This window comes from Toxotes jaculatrix, chromosome 13 (genome assembly GCF_017976425.1).
Source record: "Toxotes jaculatrix isolate fToxJac2 chromosome 13, fToxJac2.pri, whole genome shotgun sequence".
In the NCBI taxonomy this organism is placed as follows: domain Eukaryota; kingdom Metazoa; phylum Chordata; class Actinopteri; family Toxotidae; genus Toxotes; species Toxotes jaculatrix.
The window spans coordinates 6,741,883-6,754,980 of record NC_054406.1 but is presented as its reverse complement, the minus strand read 5'-3'; the positions used below and the strand labels follow the sequence as shown (position 1 = coordinate 6,754,980).

Genomic DNA, 13,098 nt, shown 5'->3' with positions numbered 1-13,098 from the left:
CATGATGGAAAGGGAGAGTGAGACGGCAGGAGAGAGAGGGACAGGAGTGTGAAACAATAGTCAGGTAAAAAGAACTAATCATAGAGGTTATTATGTGAGAAAAAGAAGGTGATGGGAAGGAGAAGGCGATGGCGAAGTATGCCACGGAGAAAGATTGAGGAATAGAAAGTGAAATGACAGAGTGTGGGTGTGTGGGAGAAAATGAGAAGAGTGAATGGGTGGTGTTTTGGTTAAATAAGGAGAAAGAAAAAATGAAAGAATTACGGAAGGTTGTGTTGTTTATATATGGATCAAAAACTAAGTTGATCAGGTGGTCAGAAAAAGAAGTCAGACTGAGAATCAGAGAAAAAAAAAAGAATCAATGTGTTTTATAAATTGTAGAGCTCGCGTTAGAGGTGTCAACAGACAGACAGACAGACAGACAGCTGCTGAGGGTTGGGCCATGAGGGGCATTAGAGAGAGTAAACTGAGCTAAGTGTTTGTGGGCCGATCCATTACTGATATCAGAGCCCATTACTCCAGCCCCAGCACTAATCATTGCAGACAGCAGCACCTGATGCCATTAACCAGCAGCATAGAGAACACAGAGAAAAGCCGCAATGCCTTGCTGCCTACCTGTCTGGCTACCCCAAAAGCCTGATTGACCAACAGACGGTCTGGCTGACCGGTTTGTTTCTCTGTGACTGCCTTACAGCCTGCCTGCTTTATTTACTCCTCGTCTGCCTACCTGTACTCTGTCTACCTACCTCCCATCCTGGAAAGAGTGAAGGAGAGATGGCGTTGAGGAGGAGGAGGCAAACAATGAATAGCCAAAGGGGGAGGATGATGAAGAGTGATCGGGAATTGCAAAAGAAACTATGCCTCAATACTCGTAGCCAGAGAAACTGTCGAGAAGGGTGATGCATCCAGCCTGATTTTTAGCCCCTTTTACAGTGGACAGCAGAAACATCTAAAAAAATCATCTCAGAATATCTTTTGTTCAGTTAATGTTGTACAAAACCACATAAATCATTACTTCAGAAGCACAAAGTGGAGTGTGCACTATGTACAAGTTTGTTAGGCTTGAGAGAAAGAGAGCAAAAGCGATAGAGAGGTTAACTGTTCTTCATGCAGATCCTCTCTGAGCTGCTTCCTAAAGCGATATCATTATGGAAGGGTTATTGGCATGTTTGTGTAACTGTACTGAAGTGCAGTCGTGTGTGTGAACATGGATTAGGAGCGTATTAAGAGTGTGTGCATGCATAAATGCATACAGATTATATGTAAACATAAACATACTGTACTGTATATTCATGTCATTTCAATTACGCTTTATTGGTGTGATTGAGATAAAGTAAAATAAATAACTGTACAATATATGAAGTGAAACAACTAGTTACTGAAAACACTCAAATTAAGTGAGAAAGAAGAAAAATGTCCTTTTGCTGTATAATAAGCAACTCAACAGAAGGTAAACCTGTTTTTTAAATGTATTTTATTCAATTTTTTGGGTTTTTTTTAGATTTTGAGCTATCTGTTGGACATCTGTCTCTGCTTCCTTTGTTTCAGTCTGGAACAATAGTTTTATATAATGCGGAGCTGAACATCAAATCGCTTTTTTTTCTTTTTTGTATTGACTAAAATGTCCTTAGCAGTGAGCACTGAATGCTGTCAGGCACTGAAAGCTGCCATAGAAGGCTTCCTTGAATTTGTGCTCTTATTTCTTCTCTTGTCTTGTTCTTTGTTCAAACAGTGACTGATTTAAATCATATTTTACCAATTTTAGACTGTTTTATTCAGGCGCAGTTCACGTACAGCTGCTTGTGTTCAGACGTTTGCCATTTGAGTAGCTGATTTCTTTTCTCTAATCTAAAAATACACATCCCTTAATGCATATACATGCTCTTTGAATCAGTGGAATGACAGTGTTTTTACTGATCTACTTTCTTGTTGCTGAGTGCTGGTGATGTGTTTAAGGCCAGTTGTCACGATTAGTCATCTGCTGAGTCACACGGGCCTGTTAGTATCGGTCGTCCCTGTAACGGAAGGACAGAGGGAAAAGAGAGAGAGAGATGGGGAAAAGAGGGCATACTGGGTCAGTGAGAGATGGATGATGCCAGGAAGTATGAAAGATTACATATTCTAAAAAGAGAAGTAGGGAGAGGAAAAGGGAGAAAGATGTTTATGTGGCTAGGGCGTAACAGAGAAACAAAAGGATGGACAGAGAGGGAAGGGAAAGGAGGGCACGGAAAGTGAGAGAGATGGGGCGGGAGGGAGTGAGGGTAACAGTGAAAGATGGAGGAAGTGACCAAGGTTGAAAGACGGGGAGGAATGAGAGAGACGTCAAAAAGAAGAGGTGCAGATGGGCCAGGAGTAAGATGGATGGGACTGAGAGAGCGATAAAGAAGCTATGGTAAAAAAAAAAAAAAAAAAAAAAAGATGAAGAAGAAGGATGAAGGTAAGGATAGGAGAAGGATGAGAGACAGAGGACAGAGAAGTGAGAGTCTGACAGGATGATATGAGTATTCTAGGAGGTGAGAGCGAATGAAGCATAAAAATCTGGATGAATTCTGCACATTCCCAGAGCATATTACCATAAAGGCATAGGAATAACCCAAGCCTGCATTTAAACACTGTCTAATTTTAATATGAGTTCTTTTTACGCATATCTAAAAGAATCTGGTAACATTGTACATTCTGTGCAAATAATGTAAAGGGTATGTGTTTTTGATATGTTATTGTAAAGTAACACAGTTGAACTGTTCGACATGTAGAAAAAAATCAATCTTTGACTGATGTAGGCAGCACTATGATTGATGTTTTTTTTTTAATTTATTTTATTTTATGATCCAAATGACCCAGCTAGAATCAAAAATGTAAATATTATAGTATTTTTAATGTAGTGCTAATGACCATCAGCTTTATATTCACAGTTACCAAAGATTGGGAAATATACTTTTTTTGCAGAGAGTTAGAAAAGATCAATATCAGCTAAAAGTTACACCCAGGAAACACTTAGTGTAGCTTAGCACAGACAGAAAACAAGGGGAAACAGCTAGTCTGGCTGTATCCTAATTAAAAAGTCTTCAGCTGGCACCTCATATCTCTGTTCTTTTTTCTTCTTTTTTCAAAAACACAAGTGCAAAATAATCAATTTCCACAAATTTGAAACGGTTCCTTTATGAGAATAAGACAGGTGTGTGTGCATGTTTCTATGGCTTATGTGTAGGTTTGTAAGTCTAAAATGTATAAAGTTAGAGGTTAGACTTTAGGCTGGCACACACTGTAACTTAGCTCTAATCCCCTCATTTGTCTCCTCAACAAGGGTGAACGATGTGTGCACACCTGCCAACACACACAATACATTTGTTTATTTGAAATGTGCTTGATATGCTTATATACATGTTGTGATGTGATGTGATGTGATGTGATGTGATGTGATGTGATGTGATGTGATGTGATGTGTGTATGGATATTAGTGTCTCTGAACTTATGATGTGAGAGATCACAGCCCACCTCCTGGTCAGTTGCTTGGCCTATACACAGCATTTGATCCAGTGGCTTAGAGTCAGTTGCCTTCTCTCTCCCTCTCTGGAAACCAGTCATTTCCACCTTCTGGTGCCTTCTTAAATCTTGTCTTCTGCTTTTTCTTTTGCATCCCAGCATCCATTTCTCTATCATTTTTCTTTTCTATTAGGCAGGGAGAAAGACTGCTTAACAACTCTCTCCCTGCAAATGCTGAATTTCATTATGAACTTCTGACTCATGCAGACAATGACGTTTGCCAGTAGATAGACAGACAGACTCTGGATAGTCTCATAGGACTTTTTAGAACGAATAGAATGATAATAACCAGCCAGCAGGACACACAGTCTAGTGGGTGACTCCTTATTCTGGAGTAGAGATGTGTTTCCGGGGCCAGTATTTTCCTCATGCTCCATGTGTTCCAGGGTTGCTGCAAAAAGGGAAACAAACAATGCTGAGTTGTTTAAAAAAATATAATAAAAATGACGGTAGCACTGTTCTTTTTGGGCTGAATATTTTTTCTTAAAAGTTGTACTGCGGTCTAGATGAGAGGTAAACTGTATCTCATGCCAGAGGTATTGTTACCTGTGGCTGTCATTCTGCTTTGTTCCATAAAGAATCCTTCATTTGTACCATAAAGTCAGTGTATTTACCACAATCACTCTCCATTTGAGTGATAAGTAAGTGCAGAAGTTTCAACTTTTTCCACAAATGTTTTTGACTTAAACTATGTGTATTCCTTTTTGTTGCAGGATGGAGTCCACAGAGAAATGTGAAGTAGTGATACAGCATTTCAATGGAAAATACCTGAAAACCCCGCCAGGCATTCCAGGTGAGTCTTCTCTCCTTTGCTTTACATTACTCTCCCGTCACCCCTTTCCTTTCTTTCTTGGAAAATCATCACCTTTGCAATGAGAAACCTCCTTTCTAATTCAATTATGGTAATTTCTTATCTCAGATCTCCCGGACAGCTTGAAAGATTGTGTACACTGTTGTTTCTGACACCTGCAGCTAGCTGTCTTAGCTATGGCTGGATAGTTGACGATTCTATAGGTCCCCTCTCTCTCTCTCTCTCTCTCTCTCTCTCTCTCTCTCTCTCTCTCTCTCTCTGTGTCTCTGTCTCTGTCTCTGTCTCTGTCTCTCTCTTTCTCTGTCACCATCTCTCTCCCTCCCTGGTGGTGCTGCTGCAGCAGGCTGGAACTTCTCGGGTAGAAGAAAACCCGCTTAATATTCACACTCATGCCTCTGTGCTGTTCTTCGCAATCTACTTAAGAGCTTGCACTCTCCCCTCTTTCCTCTTCTGCTCCTGCTCTCTGTTGCTGTGTCCTCTCTCCATCCTATCTCTCTTTTCTGCAGTCACCCTAGACAGTGGAACAAGCTGGCCAAGGAGAGAATAGGCAGAGAAAACAGGGTGAAAGAGTGTCACAAAATGGAGACAGATGTAGAGACGAGATAGTACCACATTGTGTGCTTGCACAGAAATTTGTCTTGTATTCAGCGTCCAAAGTGGCATCCCTGTCCCAAAAGTTTGAAACACAAGGAGACACAGAATTGGAAATGTTGGAAACAGAGCAATTCTCTAAGGGACTAAGGGTGACAAGAGGTGACAGCAAAAAGAAAAGTGAGGTGGAAGGAGAGTAAAGATATGAAAGAAAGTGTGACAGGCAAAGGCCAGGATGAAGAAAAAAATGCTGCCTAAGCACTTTTGGGGCCAGGTGCTGCAGCGCTTGAAGCCTCCCATGCGTCCCAGCAGGACGTGCGGGCCAGACAGGGCAATACCGAGGAGATCTCCGTCACTCCTGTGGCAATTTTATTAACAATACTCACACCTCCAACCAGCGGCACAGAACCAGACCCATAAATTGCTCTCCACTATCCAGTAATATATGAAAGAGAATCTCTAGAATCCCTATGGAGACTCTCTAGAATCTCCATATATGCTCAGCCACTGCATAGCCAGCGGCCATTAAAGGCAAGGTGAGTGGTTATATTGAAGTTGAGCCGTAATAGGAAACCTTTAAAGCTGTAATATCAAGCTGACCTTCCCCTTTAAGGGTCTATCTCCCAGCCGCTCAGGCTTTATTATTGTTAATGGGTTGTTCAGGCTTGTGCCAAGCATGGAGATTTACTGTCCTGATCGAGGAAATCCTTCTTTGGAATTATGGTTAAGTTTACAAGGTCTGCTCTGGTCTGGTGCTACTATGGTCCCTCCTAAAGGGTCCATGAAATCTCCTCTTTCCCTCACTGTACGGCTGAGTATACACACAAGACTGGCATTGCCAAAAGGTATTATTATTCCTTGTGTTGTTGCATTTTGTGATTTGAGGTAATACAAACCATGGTCATAATCAATTAAATCCCTTAGATGTTAGTCTTACTCATGAATACTAATAGATAAAATCTCTGTCATTCCTTTGACGCTTTTCCCATAATTTTCAGGTCACAGGAGGGTGTGGGATGGTGGAAATGTGCTTTTTTTTCTGCCTTCTGACACTGTCCATGTTGACTTGCTGTCTGCTAAATGGAGATCTCTGGACATTCCTCCGTTATCAAACTCAGATGTTCCTCTGCAGATGACCCTAGGGCTATTTCTCTTTCTCACAGAGGCAGTGACGAGCCCTTTATAGATGTGTGTCTTTCTGTGTGTGTGTGTGTGTGTGTGTGTGTGTGTGAGTGTGTGTGTGTGTGTGTACAAGTGTGCATATAATATGTTGTCACTACATTTGTACATTTCTATTTGTTTCTGTGTTCTGATTCATACATGCATATTCAAATTTATGCATTCACGGTATTTGTGTGCTGACATGGAGTGTGTGTGTGTGTGTGTGTGCGTGCGTGCGTGCGTGTGATGTTGGTGGTATTTCCCCTGAGTCCCTTGCTATGCAGGGCAGCTTCTTCATCCATCCATCTTTGACAGCTCAGCGGCACCCCCCAGGGGGCCCCTGCCACACACAACACAGTAGGTGTGTGTATGTGTGTGGGTGCGTGTGTGCACGTGCTTGTGTGACAGCCATGACTACTACACTGTGTGAGACTAGACACATACACGCACACAATCCACATAAGCACAAATACAGTCATGCACCAATAACTTTGACCTGAATGGAATGTCAGCATCCATATAATGCTAATGGGATCCTTTTTTCCACCATTTAGCCTTTAAAACATAGCCTCCACGCATACATACACAAAGTAGCTTTGGTAGCAAACACACCTACACACATGCATGACAGCACTTTTAACATGCACATACACACACACACACTCTTCTCACGGTACCAAGCTCACTCACCAATCCTCTCAAGCCCATGTTTGACAAGCCTCTGCATTTCCAGCTTAGCCACTCAATCACATTGTGTCAAGAGATGTGTGTGTGTGTGTGTGTTTGTGTGTATGTGATGGTGGTTTGGTCTTGCTATAGCTGTCCTCCTCTACTCAGGTGTGTCCAATGGCAATACAAAAAGGATACTGAGTTGTAACCTTGCTGTCCAATACCAGGGGTAAATATCTGGACGTCAGGTGCCAGGTCATCTGTTAAATTCAACTGACCATGGGAAAATAAACAGAAAGGAAGTCACCATACTGGCAGGAAGTTAGTGTTGGGTTGCAGATAGCGCAAGGACACACAGAGGAGGAATGTACAGAACAGAAGATTGTGGAGATGCTAACAGATGGCAGCTAATGGCACCATAGACAGCTTCCATACACTTCCTGTTTAAATTTTAATGTAATAACATCTTACTTCCTTATGATTACATGAGATGTTGAGTTGATATACAGTGTGGGGCGATGATAGCAGATGGCAGCTAATGATACTCAAACAGCTTCCCTATTTTTACTATTAGGTTTTTAATGAAATCATGTCTAATTTTCTAGTGGTTACATGTGTTATGCAAATACAGTGTATGGCTTAATGCACTTTTGATTCTTGTTACTGTTATTCAGAGTTGGCATGTACACTATGTTATATAAACACCTATAGTGATCAGACATCCTTTCTAACAGTAACAAAAGTGATAAGTACATTAAACAAGATAGACACTGTTGTATTCTGTGTAACTAGTAAAACACAAGCTGGTGTAAAAAAACAAAAGCTGGTCCTCTCTAGGCACTTGAAATGAATACTTGTCCGTGTATTTCAGCAAGTTCCACAGAAACAAGAACGACAGCGCTCGCATATAGATTTATCTAATCAGCTATCCAGGTCAGGTTTGTTTGGTGAGGCCTGGTTGATATGAGAGGTGTGTAGCAGTCGTCCAGCAAGCCAGTCACAGAGGCCTGCTCCAGCCGCTCTGCTCTGCCCACGTCTGATTGTGATTCAGAGAGAGGGACATGATCGATAGCCCTGATGGAGCACTACAGCTGTTTAGCTATTCTGTGCAATGCGGCAGCCGCTCTCCCTGTCGCTGTTGTCGGGCGTGAGCGTGCATACGCCCGCACACATATTAAAACTCGTGCACTTGCTCTGTACAGGCACACAAATGAAGTACATGTCCGTGTATGTGTTTTTACCTATGGACATAGAGTTTGCATTCAACAATGCATATACACATATTTACATATTTATGTACATATGTCTAAAAGTACATAGGCGACACGCAGATAGATGGACTTATACACTCATGTAGACACAATAACCTCTTTTTTTTTTTTTAATGATCTGCTTTGTGGTTGGACGTGAGACTTTAGAGTTATCCTTGTTTTTCAGTGCATGTGGATTTACTCAACACACAAAATAAATGGAATTTATGAAATGTGACTACAGCAATGACCCATACTGAAGTGAACCCAACAGGGGCACATTATGATTTACACCGCAATTCTGAGCACCGGGAAAGTCAAAGGAAGCACAGATAAAAAGTGATTTAATCCGCTGGCTCCACTGAGCCTCGCTGATTAAAGCCCTTCGTCCCACAATGCATTAAACAGCTTAGAAATGACACCCTATGGTAAATTTAATTCGAACCGAAGATACATTAGCCATTGTTTGGCTTTAGCAGGTGAGTAATCTCATGTACATCCCATACTGTGTGTCTGCAGTGGCAGAAAGGAAATTGATAACATTTGATACACCATGTGTGCTGTTCTGCTCAGGCAAATTGCTGCTCTTTAACTTAATTTCATTGTCAGCAGTCAAAAGACAGCAAAATAAACAAGAAGGTGTGTTTTCGGAAAAGCTAGATATAGGCAGTATTGAGCATTGCCAAATGACAGCAACGGACTTTGATGAATCCAGCATTCTCATGAATGTCTAACTGTGCAAACAGAGATTCAGTCCAGACTGAATGTGCCGTAACACTGCAGCTTCTTCCTTTTCACTTCCGTTGTTGTTGCTCACTCCGTTGTCCTGCTGCCAATATGGCAGCAGAGCTTAGACTTGGCTCCAATATTGTCCAATAGATGCTGGATAAATAATGAAAACCACATCAGGAAGCAGCCACAGTGGCCCTGGGAGATGGAACCAAACGGAAACATGCAATATGTACAAGCTTTCCTGCCTTTTTTTCTGCAGCACTCTGGCATTTCTCTCTCTAATCTTATCTGTTTTTACAATTACTTTTGAAACTGCAGTGACTGTTTCTGTCTGTTCTTTGAAACTTCTCAGTTTTCTGTTCTAGAAAAAAACGTAGAATAAAAACATTGCATTTGAACATCCTGATTCCTGGTTTTCTGATTCTCTGTTGGAGATCGGGATGACACCCAGGCTTTTGTACAGCCACCGCAGCTGTCAGGCTTATGGCAGACAGAGTTCACAGGGGCCACTATTTGGCAAGCCCCCCTTTAAACAAAACACAACACAGACCAAAAAGACAGTGCTGAACCCCAAGTGCTGGCCCGACAACACATCCAGTGATTATTTGCAGAACACAAGGCCTGTGCCATTGAGGGTGGGGGAGCTGTTGCTGGGGGTGCTGTTGCAGAAAAAGATCCCCTCCCTGTTGGCATCCTCACCAAGGCAACGGTGCCAAGATAGCAGAGACAGCCCACGGTATTAAAACGTCCCTCGCTGAATTAAGGCAAGTCCCAAATCACTTGGTAAGTCACAAAAAGCCCTTCTGAAACTGTCAGTCATACTTGAGTAATCCATGTTAATTTCTGCAATCCCTCCCACATTCCCTTGGTTAATAACTGGCCTGTCATCAGGCCTATTTCTCTCCCCTATGGCGTGTAGATTTAACGTGCAGCCAAGTAGGTTGGTGGCTTGGCTGTCAGTGTGTCTCAGACATGGCTGCCTCTCCAAGCACACCAAGGTACATTTTTCCAATGACGCATCTCTGTGTCATGTGCGGGTGCTGATCTGTGAATTGTTTATATCTAATGTTTTCCTTCCTCTTTTCTGATAGAAACAAAAGGTCAAATCCATTATGTATTGATAATTCATTTACTTCTGCTGTCACCCAGTGTAAACTAGCTATATTTATTATTCTGTCTCTGTTTGTGATCCCCAATGACATTCAGACAGCTTTTCAATATACACTGCCACAGATAATAATTAGCCACCAAACCTTCCTTCAAATGCACTTCTCAGGATATTGCATCTGTCCTCTTAGCATGAACCATTCACCCCCCACCCCCACACCCCTGACTTAACCTGCCTTCCATTAGAGGCAGGACACACAGGAAGTTATTATTGGCATCCTCAGTAAATCAGACAGCTTCCTGAAAAAGGATCAATTTCCCCCGTTGCACTTTCTCATTATAACCTTATCTCGCCCACAGACAATAATCTGGATTTGTCACGCTTTGTTTGTTTTGCCACTGAACTGTATCAGTCATGAGCGAAGCCAACAGTTAGCAGAGAGAGGAGGAGGGGGAGAGGAGAGAGGAGCCGCTGTGAGTGGATCTGTCACTGAAATATAAAGAATTCACCTGCTGCAGTCCCCTTCCACAGAAAATAATATAAGCCCTTTGATTGGCTTCAAAGTTTGTTTAGGCAGAGGAGAGGAGCTCTGGCTCCTGGAGGGGTTTAGGCAGGAACGATTGACTTTGCTCTCCACTCAACCACATCTAATGTGGAGGGAGAAAGAATGAAGAAGAGTTACCAGTAGAAAAAGATACATAACGAGGGAGAGTAATAGAGAGAAATATAGCAGGAGTGCGATAGAGAGAAATAGATTAGGAGCTGGGGAAATGTGACAGGAATAAGAGAGGGGGATAAAAGAGAACAGGTGGAACAGGGCAGAGAGGGGAAGAAAGTGATGGGTGGTGTCGGAAAGCAGAAGAGAGAGGAGTGAAAGTTGGATCAACTTGTGTTTTTAGAAGGTTTAATTTGAGTAAAGTTTAGGTTGCTGTATCTGCAGCAGACGAGATGAAAGAATGACATTGACTGTGTGGCCACTTCCTGAGCTTGACCCCTTGGACCTCGGCCCAGCTGTCCGCCATGTTGATCCCCTTCTGTCTTTCTCCCTCTCGCCCCGCTCATATCTCTCCTTGCACTTTTTCTTGTCTTGCCTCCCTCTCATCTGTCCCTCCCTGTCTTATCTTCCCAGCCGCCTCTGTCTTTCATCCCTCACTTTCTCTACACATCCTCCCCTTCTCTCTGCTCGCTGTTTGGCGCATCGCACACATTCCTGCTCATCTCTCCCTCATCCTCATCTATGTTACTGGATATAGCTGAGTGCACATGATATTAGTGCAACCAAAATAAGCACCTGAGGCCGCTTTTACTTATGAAGAACATTTTTTCTGTCCTCTTTGTTTGACATGTATTCGGCCCATTCATTGATGTGTTCTCCCTTTTTTCTTTTGAGTTTTAAATTTATTGTCAAAGAGAAACAGCAATAACTTTAGATCAGAAATCTAATCTAGGCTTGCTGCAAACATGCTCTTGAATGTAAAATATTCATGAATTTATAATACACCTGGTTATTAAGAATACATTCTTTCACATTTTGCCTCGCTGCAAAACAATCTGGTTTTAGCCGTGCTGGCTTCCTGGCTCCAAGAATAGCAGTGTCTATCTTTTCCTTGTCTCCAAAGAGATCTACCAGCGTGTGATAACACATTTGATTGGGCAGTGCAGTGCCTTGTTGGATGATGCTGTTTGCCAGAGACCTCTGCATTGGCACCTCTGGCCCGGTGCAGCAGTTCCATTCAAATGAATGAGGGGGCTGTGTGTTTATGCAGTTCGGTTGTTTGTCTGAACAGCCTCACAGAGCCTCCAGCATGGCTGTAGATTTTCAGTCTTGTTAAGTCTGAGTTATTGTCTTTTGTGAAGTCTGATATGAGTTTCCAGAAGGGGTAAAGTGTGGGATCATGATTTCACAATAAAGATATATTATTTCATAGTTCACTAAAATTGAGGGGACCTGTTTCTGAAAACATCTCGCACTGCCCAGTGAAAACAGTTGAGGTTGAATAACTGTAAAGAATTAGGGGGGTGGTCTTATTCATTTTTATGAATTTTATTCTGGCAAGCGCAGGAACCAGACTGCAGACTTTACAGTTAGAAGCAAAAACTTCCAGGTCTTTCTTTTTATACCTCTCCCTAGATCTAACTGGCCTCTCCACCACCTTAGGAATAAAGTCTTGAGATGTGCACGTTATCTCCACGGATCCCTTGATTCCAGGTTTTAGCCATCAGTCAACTTAATCTAATGCAGAACCTGAGGCGATGCATTTCTTTTGCAAAGAATAATATTCAGCCTCTCAGCAGATACAGTAGGTCACTGAGCTCATAGCCTTTTGGCCGGCCTGCCCGTCCTCCAGAATGAAGATTAAGTTTGCTGAGGAGGATAATCATGCTCCAAGGTCTCTGAGGTATGCAAGCAATTCAGCAGGCTTGCTTTCTTTGGTTCACTGGTCAACTCCTCTCTATCTCCTGCATCTTTCATAATGTTAGAGCATTACTACACATGATTTTTGACACATTACAGCTTCATACGTTTTCTACTGTAGCATGTTTTTTAGGGTTTTTTTTAAGGTATACATTTGAAAGTGAGCAAAAATAGCGAGGTAGGGTGAGGTCATCTCACTGACCAGAACTGACCTCAGGACTGATTGTATCCCATGTGTGCTTGCGTCAGGGAAGCAAGGTAAAAAAAAGAAAAAAAAAAAGCAGGCATCAGTTACACCCGACCACGTCACTGTTACCGTCCCAGGACACAGAGGGCAGTGAGATAAATCTAGCTGCTGCCCCCAAAATAGAGCATGTGCCTCCATTAGAACAGGACGCAGGCTGTGTGGGAACAAGCAGAGGTCACTGTGGTCAGCAGAGTTATTTCTGTAGCGCCACCGGACCTCCAGGAGTGGACGCCCATTCATTCATCCCACTGCCTGCCAGCGGGGCAGGGGACACTCAGAGAGAGACAAAAAAAATTCTTACACACCTATACACTCTGCCAATGGACAACCAGTAGGAGTGGGACATTTTCCATTTGGTGAATCTTACAGTGATGGGGTCCATGTTGCCAATGTTTTTTGTCACCTGGGGTTATTTGCATCTTTTTCAGTGCGTGAGTGTATTTATATGAGAGCTGCCTGCTGGTGTTTGAGCTGAAGGACGATGGAAACACACCTGGTTTTGAGTGACCTCATGTCTCATGCACTGTCTGTCTTTCCTTGGCTGGCAGTGCAGCACCTCATGGTTGTTGG

At 42.6% G+C, this 13,098-nt stretch overlaps 1 protein-coding gene across 7 annotated transcripts in view; it reads left to right on the top strand.

Moving 5' to 3' along the window:
- rbms3 (RNA binding motif, single stranded interacting protein) overlaps window positions 1-13,098 on the top strand; it is a 253,831-nt gene that overhangs the window by 187,272 nt on the left and 53,461 nt on the right. For all 7 annotated transcript variants that reach the window (XM_041052649.1, XM_041052648.1, XM_041052647.1 and 4 more), the window contains one exon: window positions 4,257-4,336. In XM_041052649.1, the coding sequence (XP_040908583.1) occupies window positions 4,257-4,336 (80 nt within the window). The remainder of the gene's footprint in view (window positions 1-4,256; window positions 4,337-13,098) is intronic.